Source organism: Toxotes jaculatrix, chromosome 8, assembly GCF_017976425.1.
Source record: "Toxotes jaculatrix isolate fToxJac2 chromosome 8, fToxJac2.pri, whole genome shotgun sequence".
Classification (NCBI taxonomy): domain Eukaryota; kingdom Metazoa; phylum Chordata; class Actinopteri; family Toxotidae; genus Toxotes; species Toxotes jaculatrix.
In genome coordinates, this window is record NC_054401.1 from 14,081,557 (window position 1) to 14,100,004 (window position 18,448).

At 38.4% G+C, this 18,448-nt stretch overlaps 1 protein-coding gene and 1 long non-coding RNA gene across 2 annotated transcripts; one reads left to right on the forward strand and one right to left on the reverse strand.

Moving 5' to 3' along the window:
- Positions 1 to 1,511: 1,511 nt before the first annotated feature.
- Positions 1,512 to 15,080, forward strand: c4b (complement 4B (Chido blood group)). Its single transcript, XM_041045299.1, has 41 exons — positions 1,512 to 1,670; positions 1,908 to 2,097; positions 2,186 to 2,363; positions 2,466 to 2,536; positions 2,621 to 2,709; positions 2,807 to 2,889; positions 3,001 to 3,088; positions 3,260 to 3,386; positions 3,471 to 3,612; positions 4,158 to 4,270; positions 4,360 to 4,518; positions 4,606 to 4,773; positions 4,869 to 5,060; positions 5,442 to 5,585; positions 5,702 to 5,825; positions 6,710 to 6,781; positions 6,881 to 7,093; positions 7,220 to 7,334; positions 7,607 to 7,677; positions 7,771 to 7,910; positions 8,018 to 8,233; positions 8,366 to 8,417; positions 8,529 to 8,615; positions 8,695 to 8,898; positions 9,329 to 9,404; positions 10,127 to 10,319; positions 10,469 to 10,564; positions 10,820 to 10,982; positions 11,642 to 11,829; positions 11,986 to 12,141; positions 12,240 to 12,299; positions 12,371 to 12,461; positions 12,547 to 12,721; positions 12,856 to 12,946; positions 13,456 to 13,530; positions 13,602 to 13,704; positions 13,818 to 13,907; positions 14,024 to 14,128; positions 14,283 to 14,366; positions 14,461 to 14,593; positions 14,677 to 15,080. The coding sequence occupies exons 1-41, from the start codon at positions 1,600 to 1,602 to the stop codon at positions 14,816 to 14,818; spliced, it is 5,130 nt and encodes a 1,709-aa protein (XP_040901233.1). The 5' UTR covers positions 1,512 to 1,599; the 3' UTR covers positions 14,819 to 15,080.
- On the reverse strand, positions 2,595 to 8,765 carry LOC121186545. Its single transcript, XR_005894494.1, has 2 exons — positions 8,671 to 8,765; positions 2,595 to 4,620 (listed from the first exon to the last, which is right to left on the reverse strand). It is a non-coding gene; the product is annotated as an uncharacterized LOC121186545 (long non-coding RNA).
- Positions 15,081 to 18,448: the final 3,368 nt, after the last annotated feature.

Here is an 18,448-nt window from a genome sequence, read left to right on the forward strand (position 1 = left end):
CTCTCGCAATGCGGGGAGAATAAGATTAGTAATGGATGAGGAGATGACATGGCACAGGGCCACATGGTTTGTGGTGGGCAAAGTGAAATGGAGGCTGACAGAGATGTTTCTTCCATGAGCCAAATGAATCTCTGGATTATAAAGGAACATGACTTACCCATTTTAAATATGTGCATATCTGAATGAGCCTGATCAAAAGTTTGCATAAGAATATTTCAGTTATTTGATGTTATAGTTATTGTTTGTTATTGATTAATCAGAAGCTTCTGGGAGATACTTTTACAGATGACTGCACATGGACAGACAATGACTTAGAATTGTGGGAATAATGGAAATGAATCTCTGCATAATATTTCTGAAAATCCCAGCAAGGTGGAAAATTGAGGCAAAATTTCAGAACTGTGGATCAGTGTTTCAAGATGAATCATTGAATTGGAACAGCTATGTAAGGGGCTTAAATTCTTTCAGAAATCTTTGCATAGATGTTTGTCTTTACGTTTACACAAGAACTGTTTACATAAGAATTTTGCATTAGTGGTCATTTGGACTTCACTTGTCATTTTAGTATAAAAACAGGTAGCTGTCTGTTCCATCATATAAAGTTTATGCTGAATATCATGACGCATTCTGCTACACTTAGTTGACAGACATGAGTTTCTTACTCTCTTGAATGCATCTTTTGCCAAACTGTTCATGTGAAAAAAAATAAATAAATTTTGCGACATTGTCTCTTTGTCTTGTCATTAATCATACTGCTCCATTTTGCCTGATTAGTAACAGAGTTTGGCAGCTTTTTGAATTCCATTCAACATACCATGAACATGAACACACCATGAAAAGGACTGCATTATAAGAAAGCTACACAAACAATTTACAGTGGATCACATAAGAAGCTGTAGTAGCCATTGATAAGCAACATTAAAAGAGTGTGATTCACAGAACTGATGACATTTGCAAATGCAGTTGAGCTATAATTTGTAAATCATTCCTGAGTCACTTGCTGTAGAGTAAACAGTGCTCACTCCAACCCAGACCCAAAGAGCTGAAACTTGATTTTCTTGTAAATCACATGATTTGGGGGAAATCTGGCTCACTTGCAACAACCAATGAGGGGATGGTTACACATTGTGAAACAGAAACAGATCACTTTTCTTGCTGTAAGAAGCCAAGCGGTGCTATAAAATGAGCTTTTGATAAAGTCAATCATACATGTTGTGATCTGAAATACATCTGTAAGTCCATCATAATCTGATCTGCATTGTTAACCTCATATTTGAGATAAATCTGTTTAGTTCACTTACTTTTATTTATGCTGAAATGTACACACTTCTGAACTAAAGAGTATGTCACACATCTGTACACATCAGTATGCATGCTATATGTGACAGTATGATGGCTTTCTCAGTTTACCTATTCCTAGTTGGTGCGTGCTGCTTGAATGAGGAATGAAACATGTTTCTAAGTTTTCTCAGATGTAAAAAAAACAGAGGGAGGGCATTAAGAGATCCAGCGATTGAGAAACACAGGGGTGGATAACTCACAAAACCTCAGCTGATCACAATCCTGTGTCAGAGCAGGCAAAGAAACAGAAGCTGCACAATGAAGTGCCATATTGTTTCAGTACTGCTCCTGATCTTTACTGTGGAACTGAGCTCCTCAACGGACAACAGGTAAATATGGGAATAGCTTTTAAAATCTAGAGTATGTAGTAATGTAACGTAATGCCAATCTATTTGTATGTATAGCAAAGAGGGTTCAAATGTACTTTCTGTCTTCCAGAATTTCTAAATAATTTAAGACTAAGTATTTTCAGTTTAATATATGTGAGATTATCATTTTGTCAATGAATGCAAAATACAGCAATGAATAGGATACAGTAAGAGCTATTTTTCCACCTTTTTGTGCAGCTTCTTTATCTCAGCCCCCAACGTGTTTCATGTGGGAGTTAAAGAGAAAGTGTTTGTCCAGATGGGAAGGTCTTATCTTAACAATCCTGTCACTCTCCATCTGGAGCATGAGATTAGCGGCACTGTTGTGTCTGAGAAGGTACCTGCTCAGTGCACTAGTGAACGGGACACCGTAACAGTTGAGCTCATGGTATGAAAACTTCCCCACTCATCCAAAAATCAGATAATTTAGACAGGACTGAGACATTAACTCAAACTTCTAATTTGCATCTTTACAGATAAACAAGGAAATTATGTCAAGAATTGTGCCTCCAAAATATCAACCTCCCTACTTTTTGCTGGTGGCAGAGAGCCCAGCTTTCAGTCAGAGGAAGTCAACAAGAGTCCTAGTATCAAAACACAGGGGCTATATCTTCATTCAGACTGATCAGCCAGTCTACAAGCCAACAGACAAAGGTAAGAATAAATTCAACAACAATGGGAAATAATTCTGCATCCTACGGAAGAATTAAGAATGATTATATTCCAAGCCATTAATATTGATCGTCTCTCCTCTAGTGAGTTACAGGATATTCACTCTTGACCACACATTGAGGCCTCATGAGGAAACATTCCACATTTCAGTAGTTGTGAGTAGATACATTTTCTTTCCACATAAAGAGGACTTTGAAAGATTAGAACAAATGATTCATGCTTTCATCAATTTATGACAGAATGCTGCTGGAAACAAAATAATGAAGTCCCTTAGATCTGCACGGGGAGGAATATTCAAAGGCACATTCTCCATACCTGATGTCTCTGAGTATGTTACAACAGATTTGCAATAAACTTTGACTTACGTGACAGCACGAGCAACTGTGACAGAATCAGAATAACAAATGTATATTTTGTTTATAAAGAATGGGCACATGGAAGATTACAGCTCACTATGAAGATGATGAACCACATTCTGTTTCTCGAGAGTTCAAAGTCCAAAAATTTGGTAAGCCTCTAATTTAATTCATTTCCTTTTTTATGCATAGATAAATCAATTAAATCAAGAATATAAAATATTTCTTCAATCTAAAAACATTTTTTTTGTTACACACCCTAGTTTTACCGAGTTTTGGGGTGAGCATTGAAATGGAGGAGAAATACATTTTGCTGAATGCTGAACAGTTTGTCTTCACCATCTCAGCCATGTAAGTGTTGATTGATTTCCTGTTAAATCTGTGTAATGTCAAGCTTTTCCGTTAAAACTGCATAGTTTTCAACATAGGCCAACATCATAGTTTGGGTTTCCTTTCTCATTTTCACACTCAGTGTTTGTCTTAACTTAAAAATTCCCACTTTTAAAATGATTTTATTTCTAGGTATTCACATGGTGAAAAGGTTAAAGGGGCTTACCACTGTCAAGTTGGAGTGTTAGAAAAACGTAGAAACCATGATCAAAAAAAAATAAAGCCTGTCTTAATCGGTGGACTGGACCTGACTGGTTCGGTAAGGAAACAGATTTATGATGCAGCTCATTTCATGATGAAAACCAACAATTAATGCTTTTCCCCCCCCCCTTTTTTTTTGCAGGTTGACAGAGGAAGTGCAAGTGTTTCTCTCCAAATAGCAACCGTAAATGATCAGCTCCAAAACAGGCTGAACCGAACCCTCTCTGATTTACAGCAAAGTGGAGCACAACTCTATTTGGGAGTGTTTGTCACAAACATACAAAGTAAAGGAAATGATATCACACTATATACCATTATTTAAGCGAGCCAACTCCCAGAACAAATTGAATTGTCACTATAGATAATTATTTAATAATAGTTTAAAATTAGTTAAATATAGTGAAATAGTTAAAGGAATTACCATAATCATGTAGTTCATGGAATTATCTGACAAATATACTGCAAACTTCTGAATATGCCCCCAGAGCTATTGTGATATTATAGCAAGAATCCCAAAAAGTACCCTATTGTGACTTAAAACTTAACATTAAATATTATATATTCATAACATGATTTCTATAGGCAGATGCTACAGGAATATTTCTGGTATTTTGAAAATGACAAGAACAATTCTTCTATTCCTACTCCTTCTACTAGTACTACTTCTGGGATTAATAATAATAATTCATCTTGAAATTTAAGAATAATTTCCTTGAGGTGTGCCACCTTGTATTTGAGAGAGTATCAGAAGAAGAAGAGGAAGATACTGGGACTATGATGGTGATTTTTCATTATAGCTGATATTGCCACGTGCACTTTTTTAACCCAGGTGGTGAAATGCAAGAGGCAGAGGTTTATCTTCCAGTAATCTCCCACAAATACACCATGGATCTGTCTCGAACTCGCTCCTACTTCATTCCTGGATATCCACTAGATGTGGTGGTATGCATTGAACTCATAAATGGGTACACAGCTAAACAGATGACTGTGATGGCTTTGAATGTGACAGATTTTGTTTGATGTTATTTTAGGTAGTCATGAGTCTCCCAGATGGCTCTCCAGCAGCTGGTGTGCCAGTAAAGATTGATGTACCAGGATCATCAGAGCAGTCATTGCAAGGCATTTCTGACCAGGAGGGGGCAGTGTTTCGTGCCTTTAATATTCACACTACATCTCAGATTGATATTGAAGTTAGTATCCTCAAACTCAGTTGAAGGTCTTCTCAAAATTGTGTTTTTCTCCCCAGTTCTAACTGTTTCCACCTCTGGCTCCAAAAGGTGACGGCAGATGGCCTGCAAGAGAGGAAAATAATTAGACAAGCCTCATCTCCAAGTAACAGCTACCTTTTCATGAGTGTTACCAACAAGGTGTACCTTGTGAATGATTTACTTGCAGTAACATACCATGGCAAGAATGGCCCGGGACATGGGTATATATACTACATGGTGAGCCAGATTACATTAAATACAGCATGATGCGTTTTGAGAAAGAAGAGCAGCAGTTTGTCATGATTAAACGTTTTTGATTGTCTCTGTTACAGGTCCTAAGCCGTGGGATCCTAATAACCACAGGTGCTCTACCATTTGGTACCTCAGTTAAAGACAACCTGCGTATCACACCTAATATGGTTCCATCCTTCCGTCTGATTGGCTACTTCTACAACCAGAATGGTGACATCATTGCTGACTCTGTGTGGATAGATGTCAGGGACGAGTGTGAGATAAAGGTCGAGGTGAGTAAACAGGACAGATAAGAGTGCAGCTTGGGCAGAGTGAGACAGTGGACAAACAGAACTTTACCTCTTTTGATTGTATGTTTGAATTGTGTGATTCAGTATAAGTGTGACACTTTTTGTTTTGTTTTGTTTAGTATTGAACTTGTTATAAAAGAAGCAGAAAATGGTGGTGGGGGTAGACAAAATTCACTTGGGTGGGTGCCAGCTCAAAATATATAACTCTGTTTAGGTTAGTTTCAAATCCTGAACACAACCTGAGTTCACACACACACATATATATATATGTAAACAGTTTGTTTTGATCTATTGACTGAATTAACCTTGACTTTGGACAACAGTACTTAAAAAAAACTGTGTAATACCTTAATTTTATTTTAGGTACAACAAAAAGGATCTTTTGTACCTGGAAAACAGTCAGAACTAGAATTTGATTTACACGGTCAGAGAGCCAAAGTGGCTTTGCTTGCTGTGGATAAGGCCTTCTACGCTCTCAATGCTGATAATAAACTCACTGCCAAACAGGTAGCATTTTCAAACACTCCTTTCACACTTTCTCTCTCTTAAAATGCACTGATTTTATTTTTTTCAAAATTCAGTCCATATATTACAATATATTAAATCCACGTGTTCCCATTCAGGTGTTTTCCACTATGCAGTCATATGACCTTGGTTGCTCATATGGTGGAGGACCTGACCCAGCATCTGTACTAAGAGATGCTGGCCTGGCTTTTGTATCTCAGTCCCAGTCAGAGTGGAGAAAGGGTATGTCAAAACTTTTTCTTCTTTTTCATGACCTTTATTTGACTGGATTATGTTTCACCAATTAATGCTAAAACTTGCTCTGATACTGATTTAAATTTCACTACACCTTGATACCATTTTGAATGTTCATAATTACCACTGAAATGAAAATGCTGAATTACAAGTTTAAATTGTTGTACAGTAAATGTATTTGTCTAAATATGATTAAGACTGAAATATAAAAAACATTTAATGAACACAAAAATTCTTTTAGACAATATATCCATGTTACAGGTAATGGTACATTAGCTACTGTTTTCAAAGGGTTCAAACAGATTACAGAAGATATTTTCCCACTGGCCTCTGGTGGCCTCTAGCCATGCTGATAGTTTTGGTTTTATTGAAAACTAGATACCATCACCAAATGACCCATATTCTTTAATAAGATGGGATACTGCTAGTATAGATTGTGCCGAATTGGATAAGAGCAAAACTGTCATCTGCATATAAGGCCAGCTTTTTCTCTGAGCTTTCTAATTTAATTCCAGAAATATCCAGATGATCTCTGATAGCTACCTAAAGCGATTCCGATTCCGATGGCTCCATAAATAGCAATAGTGGAAGACCCCAGCTCTGGTGAAATCCCTAACTAAGGGGGAAAGGATCACTTGAATAACTTATTCCTTCTATTGTATATACCCACTGGATACTGTTCACCACTGCTTTAAATCTAGACTGGTTTACTCTAGCACTTCTGACTTAAGCATCTGCAACCACTAATGCCGAAGTTCCTTTTTCAACAAACAACTGTTTTCATAATACCAACATCAAACCCAGTCTTAAAAGCAACTATCCTCTTACTTATCCCATGAGCTTTTATGCTGTTACTTGTGCCACTTTTCCAGATTTTCGCTGTGATTCACAGTCTGCACGACCTAGACGTTCTGTGGACTTTCAACAGGAACTGATTACCTTAAGTAAGACAACATTCTAACATTACAACTTTAGTGTGTGATAATGTAAAATACTTCTGAGAGTAATATTCAAAAAATTCATCTTTTCTATTTCATTTTCAGAATCTAATTTTACTGATGAAAATCTTCAGGACTGTTGCGGTCAGGGGTTTTCTCGCATCCCCATGACACTTACATGTCAGGAAAGAGCAAAGAGAGTATCACTGGTGCAACGCAATCAAGCTTGTGCAGACGTCTTTTTAAAATGCTGCCTTGAAGGAGAACGTCTGAGACAAATAAAAATACAAGAGGATGCTGGGAAAACACTTGGCAGGAGTGAGATGAAATTGTCATGCGGACATGAAATACTTTACACACACGTGAAGTAGCATTTAATAGCTGTGGAATGATTATCACAGAGTATAAATACAAACCTTTCATTTTCTCTTTTTTTTTTTTTAGCTGCAACCATAAGTGACATTGAACAGTTCTTCTTGGACACTGCTGCTCAGTATATTCGGAGATTTTTCCCTCCAAGCTTTGCATTCACAGAATTTGATGTAAATGGCAAACGAAGGTAAGAGGGGGATGGTGAACTTTTAAGACAGTTTTAACTTAATATTTTCTTTCCCAGTGAAATACAATAGCTACTCACAGCCATTAAAACCTTTGCTTATCCACAGTTTCTTTGCATTTGTTACCATTTGTTGCTTCTAATATTGTCAGTGAGAGAATTTTCTACTGAAAATCAGGTTAAATGCATTACCTTAAGAAGTCAGCGTAAAGTGTAAATGGACATTTGACAGATACATTTTACAGCTTTTGATTTATTTTTTTCTGAACTTATAGGTTTTCTTTGGCTGTACCCGATTCTATCACCACATGGGAAATTCAGGTTGTCACATTATCTGCAGCCAGCGGTAATAACAGCTTCCAACTTGACAAATGAATCTTGGATATTTGACGAAAGAGCTTCTTATTAATAACTGCAACTCGCTCTATGTTTCATTCAGGTTTCTGTGTAGTCAAGCCAACTGAGGCAAGAGCCTTTACGAGCACATTTGTGTCTCTGAGACTGCCTTACTCAGTGAAAAAATATGAGCAAATATCCATCTCACCTGTTATCTACAACTATGACCATGACCCATTAGAGGTAGATATAACCTAATGTTGATAAGTGGTACTAATAACTACTCACTGTACTGTACAAAATTCAGTTCTTAATGTTAATTTTCCCTGTGGACACCTGTATTTTTATAGGTGGCAGTTCATATGGAACAAACTGAAGGACTTTGCTCCCCTGGCTCAGCCACCTCCACAGCTTTTGTTAACATTACTGTGGACGGAGAGTCCTCCCAGTTTGTCTCTTTCTCTGCTGTCCCCATGGTAACTGGCTCCATACCCATCAAAATACGTCTCTATGACATAAAAAATGAGAGGGGAATAGATGCAGTTGAAAAGACTTTGAATGTGTGGGTGAGTGACAAAGACATTATTTTATCTCTCTGTGAAATCATTATTCTATAATAGAGGCCTACCAGACAATAATATATGGCAACATGCAAAGGGACACACAGTAATTTGGCTCCCTGTTATTTCATGTTGTAGACAGAAGGATTAGAACAGAGAGAAGAGACGACCCAAGTGATTAAATTAGATGGTGAGTTGTTTCAGCATTCATCAATGCTACTTGCCTGATATTTGTTATTATTTTGTATTGTTCAGCATATTACATTTGCTTCAATCAACTTACTTCTTTCTGGCATGATAGGAAACACAAAAAGTTTAACTCTTGATGGAACTTTACCAGATGAAATAGTCCCAGAATCCAGCACCAACATTTTCGTTTCAGTGGAAGGTATGTACTGTGAGAAACAGACATTCACAGAGCTTTGTTAATGACTGTGACTTACCTTTTCAATGTTCTCACCTGGCAGGGAATGGATTTTCTTTCCAAGCGAAGAACCTTCTTTCTCCTGAGAAGGTTGCTGGCCTGATCGTATTGCCTACAGGATGTTGTGAACAGACAATGTCAGGACTTGCCCCCACAGCTTTAGCTGTCCGCTACCTTGATCTGAGTGAGCAATGGTTTAACTTGCCTGCTGGTGCCAGAGATGATGCTCTCGATAAAATTGAGAAAGGTATGAACACATAATGCAGTTAAGTGCATAATGTCTTAATCATTAGACAATTATTCACAACAAGGTGTAATGACAGCTGCTGGCCAGATTTCCATATTTACTGTTGATAACAGAGCACAACTGAAACCAGCTGGTAGTGGCAGAGTAAAGGTGTTTCAGCTTCTCGATCACTCATAGAAAACAACTCCATTGTGCTACTAGAGGTCCAAAACTCCACAGGGAACCTGTAATATATTTTCACTGGGGAAAGTTCAAATGGGAATCAAAAATGACCTCTAGGCTTCTGTTTCATCTTCTGGCCTCATATTAGTATTGTGGGATGTTATGAACGTTACACCTTCTACAGGCCACCTACAAGGTCATAGACATTTTCATTTTAAATAGTCAAATGTGTGGGTTTTTTTTTTGATCATTTGTTTTTTTTTGTCAGGTTTTGTTAGGGTTTTAACATTCAAGAAACCCAATGGATCTTATGGACCATGGTATACAGATGCACCTAGTAACTGGTGAGTATTTGTTTTATGTCGCCTTATTGATTTTAGATGTAAGGTTCCTACTTGTGCCTGTGTTGCATCCTATTTTTCAGTATTCTATAGCCCCCCAAATAATTCCTGAAATGTAGAACACTTCCCATATAATACCTCTTCTACAGAAAGCAATTACAAAATTCATTGGCAAAATGATTCAACAAGAGGTCAATCTGATTCTGTGGAACCATTAATTGCTTATTGTACAAATAGTTAAAATTAATTAAGTTAATGTTTATCTTCCATTGTTACTAATTCAGGAGCCTCCCAGGGTGGTGTGAGTTTTCAGATGTTTTCAGATGATGCCACACTCTTTATTAGGCACTGATGATGATCTTGGCATTCATCTGTCAAACAGTGGACAAATTAATGGAGTGGTGTGACAAGAATTCACTTTCTTTCTTAATTCTGTTATTATTTTTAAAAAAAAATCTGTTTTATGAAGCATGGGATCTGTGCATGCCGGTGTACTTGTCTGTCTGTCCAGCTTAAACCTAACTTGACTATTTGCTGTGGGCCAAATGCTTGAGTGAGGTTTTCAAACTACGTATTCAAAAAAGGATGTTGTGTCTGGGTAGTAATGTTACATCAGATGCCTCATATTTTATTTAGAATCCCACAGGCTAGACTGAACACATTAAAGAACAGAGGAATAGATTTTGTCTTCACTCTTCTCCTTTATTTTCTTTTCATGTCCACAGGTTGACTGCCTATGTACTGAAAGTGCTCTCACTGGTGGCACAGCGTCAGACAGTGACTTTTGGACCCCAGGGTCGGACAGCTAGGGTTGTACCAGCAGATGAGATCATGCATTCAGTCACTTACTTGATCTCAGTACAGAACACTGACGGGTCATACAGTGACCGATTTCCTGTGTTACACAGAGCAGTTCTGGTAACGTAAACCTAACCTTTATAAAATTTACGGCATAATGTTCATGTGCATACACACATACAGTATATATTTGAGAACAATCTCATATGTGGCAACAAACTGAGCAGCAGTGATTTAACTGCAGTATGATCCCTGTATATCCAATGTAGAAAGGCAAAGACCGAGATGCATCCATGACGGCTTTCATAACTGTGTCCCTGCACCTGTCCCTTCAATTCCTGCGACCTGATGTACGAAGTACTGCGGTAAGATCATTTAAAAACTTTTTGTCCTGGTTGTTAGGATGGTCAGTCCATTGGCATTCAGTGCTGAACATGAAATATCTCGGCTATTTAATGTACTGCCATGCAGTTTTGAACACTCATCATGTTTCCCAGGGGATAAATCCTAATGATTTTGGTGGCTCCTGACTTTTCATCTAGCGCCTTCAAGTCAACATTAGTGTGGCTGTTGGCTCTTGATTAAAATTAATTGACTGCCTTTGTTCTACTTTCTACCAGGAAGCAAGCATTTCAAGATCAACAACGTATCTCATGTCAAACCTAGAGGCACTTCAGCATCCCTATGCTGTTGCCATTACAGCCTACTGCCTCTCAGTTTGCCTGCCAGAGGGGACGAATCGTTCACGTGTCTGGACGAAACTTGAAGGAATGGCCACTGAAGGCATGTCTAATCAAAGCAAATGGATGTGGATGATATGGATAGAAGTCTCTATTGCAAAATATGTATGAAATTTAATTTTGCAAGGCAGGTATATTCCATGATATAGTCAGTTTAATGGAAAATAGTTTATGGATAAATAGCCTGATAGAAATAATTATCATCATAATAATCATCACATGATGCAAAAACAATGAAAAAAACGATTATTGCCATAAATTAGTCCAAGTTATTGATTTACGACATCACCCAATACACCCTGAGAGATTACAGTGATAGCCATCCTTTAGTAAACAATACTGTAAAACTGGGGTGACTCATTAGCCAAGTGGTTAGGATGCATGCCACATGGGCACACCCACTCTCTTTCCCCACATTTGCTGTCTCTCTCAGCTGTCAGTATCAAAAAAAGGCATAAATATTCCACTAAAAATAATAATTAAAAAAAAAAAAAAAAAAGAAAAAAAAAAATATATATATATATATATAGGATATTCTTGGCCCACTGACTGATCAGTCTTTATCATCATATTGCCCAACCCTAAAAGCAACCCTACTCACTGTTCTCAAAATGTAAAGTTCAACAAAAGGGTGTCTCATAGTATGCTATTGTTTGAGACGTGACAGTTTCTCCCATGTTTACTTATTGTCTGTTTAATCAGCGAAGGATGGCTGTTATCTGTGGACAGCTAATCCCAACACTCAAGGGCGGGCAGATGCCATCACAATAGAAACTACAGCCTATGCCCTCCTTACTGCGGTGGCACTTGAGAATGCCCAGTGGGCAGACAAAGCAGCCTGCTGGCTAACCACAGAAGAAAGCTATTCTGGAGGCTTCAGATCAACACAGGTGATTAGGATGCTAGATTGAGAACTGCTTAAACCCAAAGAATGCATACATAGTCCCTATATTCTCAGTGAGGTCCCACATCATGAAGTGTGATCTAGATTAAACGGAAAGAGTAGAGATGTTAAAATTTTATTAATCTTTTATTACCGTGTCCAGGATACCATCATGGCACTGGAAGCCCTCGCCGAGTATGAGCTCAAGAGGTCCGTCAGTCCCGAAGCAAATTTAATAGCAGAGTTCACAGTTCCAGGAAAGAGAGACATTGTGAGGCTTACTATGCAAAACAAGGAGAAAGTGGAAGCAGATCTGAAGGTATCATAGAGCCTTTCAGCAGGACAATTAGATATTTAAATAAAATAAATATTTAAACTAATTTTGAAATGACCTTTCTCTTGTGTCTGTTGTCTCAGAAACTTTCAGGGCACAACATTGCTGTGCAGTTGTCAGGAAGAGGGGACACCAAACTAAAAGTAAGTTTCATTCATTTCTGTATGCATGCAGAACGAGACTAATAATTACAGAAAACCATTCTGCTTGGCAGATTGTAAAGGCTTACCATGTACTGGATCCCAATGACGACTGCACCAAACTGTCTATCAGGGTCACAGTGGAGGGGAAAGTGAAGTACACTGGTGAGTTTGTCTCACTGACAACAGATCACAGACATATGTGTTGCTGATAAAAGCTACACAATGACATCAACATCTGTCTCCCTAGCTAAGATCATAGAAACATACGACTACTATGATGACGACTACGATAACAACGATGAAAGCGAGGCGCGAGTGCCACGATCAGCAATTGAGTGGTTTGATGCTCGCACCCGAAGCAGGAGAGATCTTGACAACAACCTAAATCCAGACGGGACTGTCACCTACAGAGTCTGTGTCAGGTTAGTTGTCTAAGCCTCACAGCACTTTATCTCTTTATACGCATTAATCAGACAACAGGTTTACAGGACAAGGTCACATATCCTGATCAGCGTCTCTCACCATTTTTTTTTTTTTTGCTTTTTTTTTTGCGTAGTCATAGCCTGAACAACACTCTCACAGGAATGGCCATAGCTGACATCACATTACTGAGTGGATTTGAGGCTGTAACTGAGGACCTGGACAGGGTTAGTAGCTGTCTCTGCCTTCTCTACATTGCTGTCATCCTTGACGCAAAGTGAGAGGAGATATTTTGGGCAGTTATTCTCACTTGCAATGACAAAGCATTCAAGATTCATTTCTGTGCTGATTTGAGCCTCTGACTGGCTTGATCTCCGTAGCAATTGCAGCCAAACCTCATGGATATTATCCTATTTAGAGCCATTCTCCTTGCCAAACTGACAAACCGATCATAAATGGGGGCTGCAACATTAACCTATAGGACCATATAGAATCACGTTTCTATTTAAAGTAACACTGAGGACACTTTAAAGTCATAAATCATGAATATCATAAAAAGGAAACATTTCAAATGAGAAAAAACATTTCCACAACCATCAGTCCCTCCCACTCTGCAAATCTATTCCATTACACCAGAACTCTGCTGACAAAGCCATACATGAGAGAAGAGACTTAAGAACTTTCTTTCTTTCCTTCTGCTATAATATCAAAAAGTTCAACTATCTTCTCCTCACAGCTAAAACAGGTACCTGAGCAATACATTTCCCATTATGAAGTCTCCTATGGAAGGGTGTTGATATACTTCAATGAGGTAAGGCGGAAATCTGTTTACATTCACGAAAACTTTACATGTCCAATACTAAAATCTTCTTCTCTCGCTAGCTCTTTGAACAAGAGGAATGTATTAGTTTTGACGCTGTACAGAGAGTGCCAGTCGGCCTTCTGCAGCCTGCTCCTGCCGTGTTCTATGACTACTATGAACCAAGTAAGCTTTTTGTTTTCTATTTTCAGCTTTCTTTCTTTTTTGTCAGGATAGAAGAGACATCTTTGTTTAATTTAATACCAGGAATTTATGGGCTCTTTGCGCTCTCCTTGCAGAACGAAAGTGTACTGTGTTCTACTCTGCCCCCCAAAGAAGCAAGTTGGTCTCTAAACTGTGTTCAGAGGATGTGTGCCAGTGTGCAGAAAGTAGGCAACTGCTCTAAGACCCTTACTGACAAACACACATGAATAAATGTAGCTTTACCCTTCAGGTATGTATAAATAATTAAAATGCCATAATGCCATGTTCATCTTTTCTTTAGGACCCTGCCATAATCTAAAAATGACATTCAAGTCTGAAAGAAATCGAAAACTGACAAAGAATGACCGTGTAGAACATGCTTGCTTCTTCCCTACAGTGGATTATGGTCAGTAACACACATAACACAACATGGTGTAAAGAATCTAAGGAGCAACTTGACTATAAAGATCTCAAATCCGTTCTTTCATACTGTATAGTGACACTATACAGTATGAAATTGAATGATTGTTAATAATTGGTTGGCACTTGTTTTATTTCAGCATACATTGTTGAAGTTGTCACTGTTTCTGTGAAGAGCAACTTTGACTTATACAACACTCGTGTAATTGAGGTACTCAGATCAAGTAAGTAAACTGTAACCACAGGCCTTAACGGATGTTAACCTTTAAATGGTTTTGTGCCATTTTATAAATATAATGACTGTCATCTGTCTACCAGATGGAGATATGCTTGTCAATCAAAATTCTGTTCGAGTGTTTGCTAAGAGGCGGCAGTGCAAAGGAGAGTTAGAGGTGGGAAAAGCGTATCTCATCATGGGCAAAGATGGCTCCACAACCGACTCAAATGGAGAGTAAGTACAGTCAGCAACACAATGGCAGCATAATTTTACACTGATTGATCCTCAGTTTGTTCTCTGTCTCCCTGTTTTTGTAGGATGCAGTACCTGTTGGAATCTAACACCTGGGTTGAGAAAAAGCCTTTGCCCAGAAACTGTAAAAAATCTTCCCACAGAGCAGCCTGCACAGGGTTTTCTGACTTCATAAATGAGTACAAGATAGATGGCTGCAAACAGTGAATCAGACTGCCGAGCAAATCTGTTACAAATCTCAGTTACAAAGTAAGATGCAAAGTCAGCTTTACTTTTATAAACAGAGGCATGAAATTGTAACAGCATGCATAAGTACTAAAACATTATTGCTTGCTTAAATCAGACAGTAGGTGGGTGACTCATTCAGCTTCCATCACAGTGTCATTTGAAAATGTGCCACTTCAGTGTAACTGTCTATCATTTCTTTATGTCTAAAACTGAAAACAAAAAAAAAACATCTAGTTATTCAGCTAGTGCCTCTGTATGTGTAGTTGTGTTGCCAACTGTAGTGTTCACAAATGTACGTTTGCTCTTTTATGTCTTTCCAAATGGTGTGATTCAGTTTGGTGTACTGGTTTGATTTAGCTTTCCTACTGAATATATTCATTTTTTATGTATTTTTTTTTTCTTTTACTGGCAGTAAAGGATCTGAGAGAGGTCTCTGTATTCAATGCAGCCCCCCTCAAAGTTACCCCCCTCCTTACTTAACATCTGCAAGGCGAGGGAAAAGAGAGAGGAGGAGTGGTTTTGGGTACAAGAGACTGGCTGACGTGCTCCCAGTGGAGTTAAACAGTGACAGGATTTGGATCAGTCTTTACCTCATTCGCATAAAAATCCTCCATTGGAGAAAGTGGATCCGTGTCCACTTAGATGTGGTTAGAAACAAGCTGCAGAAGATTTTCAGTGTAATTATAACTGAAAATCTTGTTGAGTTATAGTTAATGCAGAGAGAGGTAACGGGAGAAAACGGGTGGCAACGGGAGGGAGCAGCGCAGAGGGAGAAGGAGGGGGGTATGGGTTAGAGAGGTGAGGAACAAGCAAGGGCTTATGTGCTTATATTATTCTAATCTCTGAGGCCGGGTCCAATGTAAGCAACACGGGAGTACTGACCATCACTTCAATCACAGCCGGATCAATGGCTGCACTGTTTCTGCCTTTGCCATCAGACATTTCATTAAATTTGAATCAATAAAGGATAAATAAATATGCAGACGTCAGCATCACACAGTTTCAGCAACAGCACATTTGAAAAAAAGTAGTCTTCTTTTTACTGTAGCCTACTCAAAGTAATCAGTGGTTTGTAATAAGTAAGCAGGGTAGACTGTCAGGAGCAATATTTTACATGTTACATTTTCTCAATTGGTGGTTTATACATTTACAGATTAGTTATTGCTCAGGCTGTGTGCAATAAGTACAATAAAATACAAATATTCTCTCCCCAAAGACAGACTGACAGTGTAGACTGACAGAGATTTATATATTCTCGTAGATCTGTGGATTTCCAAAAGAGATTTACTGTAAATACACATATTCCCTGAGCACATGCTCACTTAGTCTGACAAATATGCTTGAGCAGCAAAAGTGAAATTGGCTGGGGATCTGTCAAATGTGCTCGTATGGCCAGGTGTATTTTCTCAGGTGTGCAGTAAGCCTTAGTTGCTGAAGCTATGTCTCCAGCCATTTTTCCAAAGGCCAATACAGGGTCAGCGGTTTGAGGGTGGCCTATGGTGCAGAAAGGAGTGGAGTGAAGGCGGAGCTGTTCCTGGAGGCTGCCGCCAGATGGAGGCACTGATGGAGTGGGACCACCCATTCAGGAGTCCACACTACACTGACAATTAGTCTTTGATTTTCATCTTAACATTAAGCAGATCTGTTGATCTGTTATCAGGATAGGGCCTTTTCACATCATTAAACACATCGCACTATTAAAAGCACAAGCGTAAGTAGTAAAATTAATAATGGCCAAATTACATTTTGCTGCTTCAGAGTCTTGGTATTGTGCGTGTTTGAGCCATGGCTCCCTGGGACACTTGAATAGAACAGAGTCATTGTCAGTGATATTAGTAACACCTGTGCTTTTCCTACTTTGACATATCTACTGGGAAAAAAAGGCCAATTGTACACCAGAGAAGCAATCAGCTGGTGTTGGTGAAATGTAATCTCAGTATGTGTCATGTTTTACCCCTGAAATACAGATTTCTTTCCCGAATTAATGTTAAAGACAGATACAGAACATGTTGTGATAAAAGGGTGCGTGTGCGTACAAGGTTACTAATCATGCACAGAAATGCCCCATGTGCTGTATTTGCGCACAAACCAGGGAGTGGTACAGATATGTGTATTTGTGTGTGTATGGTCTGGCTTATGAATTGAAGGTTGTGCACATGTGGTTTGTGTTTGCCCACACTGTGAGTTATTGTATTTAGATTTTGTCAGTCATGCCAGATTTTAGTTTGACTGGTTCCTCTCTCTTCAAATCACATCCACAAACTACTACTCATAACAACTACATTACACTACTACCAGTTAACTGTCTCTCAGTATCAGAACATGGTGTACTTGCTATCTCACAATATAAAAAATATCCACAGATAAATTTATTTTTAGTGTGGACACATTCCCCCAATGTAACATACAGAGTGAGAGCTGTTTCTTCAGCTTTAGCCACAGTTTCACAGCTTCATTGTCTATGATCTCAAAAAATAAATTGTATAATCTATAGATTAGAAAATAAAGCTAAAGAAATATATACATTGAGCTTCACATTAAGCAGACTTACACTGGTGAGTGGTCACCACACGCTACTATAGAAAGATAGATACTGTTTTTTTTTTAAATTGGATTTAAAATTAACATGGGTAAAGATTAACTGTGGCTTGAACTGGGTGAAGACACCAACATTGCAGTCTTTGTTGTAGTATAACTCACTCAAAAATTATATCAAATAAATTTGTAATCAACAAATACTTTGGATATTTAAGAAGCTAATATAAACTTTTGTTTTTGCTTCCCTGTAAAATTAGGAAAATGTCACTTATGCCCTGTTTGCTTTAGACCTTTGATATACCTGTCTTCATGTGGTTTACAAAAGGTGGGATGGTGGGTGGCCATTTGGTCAGAGATGCAGTGCCTTCACAGAGCATTCCTTAAATCTGGTGGATACTTGGTCACTTACATAACTCCCACATAGTTACATCTCATTACTTCCAACAAACAGCCAATTCATATAGCAAGAGGTTCCTGTCCCCCAGAGTCAGCACTGAATACCTGCAGTGTTATGCTATGTATTCCAGCTGAATCATGATTCTCGGACCAGGGCTTTATTCAATCAGAGACTGTGTCTAGGTGTTAGCAATGTCTGGAATAAGTCAAGCTACATACAGCAGACACTGAATTGACTGTCATGAGCCATGAAAAGCTGAAGGATGCAAGCTATTTTTGTGTTACATGAAACAACACAGAAAAAAGTCCTGCAATATACTGTACATAGTGTGAGAGTCTAAAATATGAACATATAAGATTTTAAATTACACACAAAACATTAAACAAAAACACAAGTTCTAGCAGAAAATCTAGCAGGAAAATGTCTATTAAACACAAGTAAAATGTGCTTTTCTCCGGTAGCAGAATACAAAAGAGTAGTTGATTATATTTGATACACAAATCTGTGTAAAATTGTCACTCTTCTTGTAAGTCCAGTACAAATATTTTCCATGGTGGTTGAGAGAGTGGGACCACTAGGCGTGGAAGAGGGGGGGTCCTTAAGTAGGAGCGGACTTTATCACTCTCCTCCTTTCTAGTGGTGGTCCTTTCTCTCACCTCTTTCCTCCCTGATCA

Coding starts and splice junctions, on each gene's coding strand:
- c4b (XM_041045299.1), top strand. CDS start 1,600: ATGAAGTGCCATATTGTTTCAGTACTGCTCCTGATCTTTACTGTGGAA. Junction 5,826..6,709: donor CCAGTCAGAGTGGAGAAAGG/GTATGTCAAAAC, acceptor CCACTTTTCCAG/ATTTTCGCTGTGATTCACAG. Junction 6,782..6,880: donor ACAGGAACTGATTACCTTAA/GTAAGACAACAT, acceptor TTTCATTTTCAG/AATCTAATTTTACTGATGAA.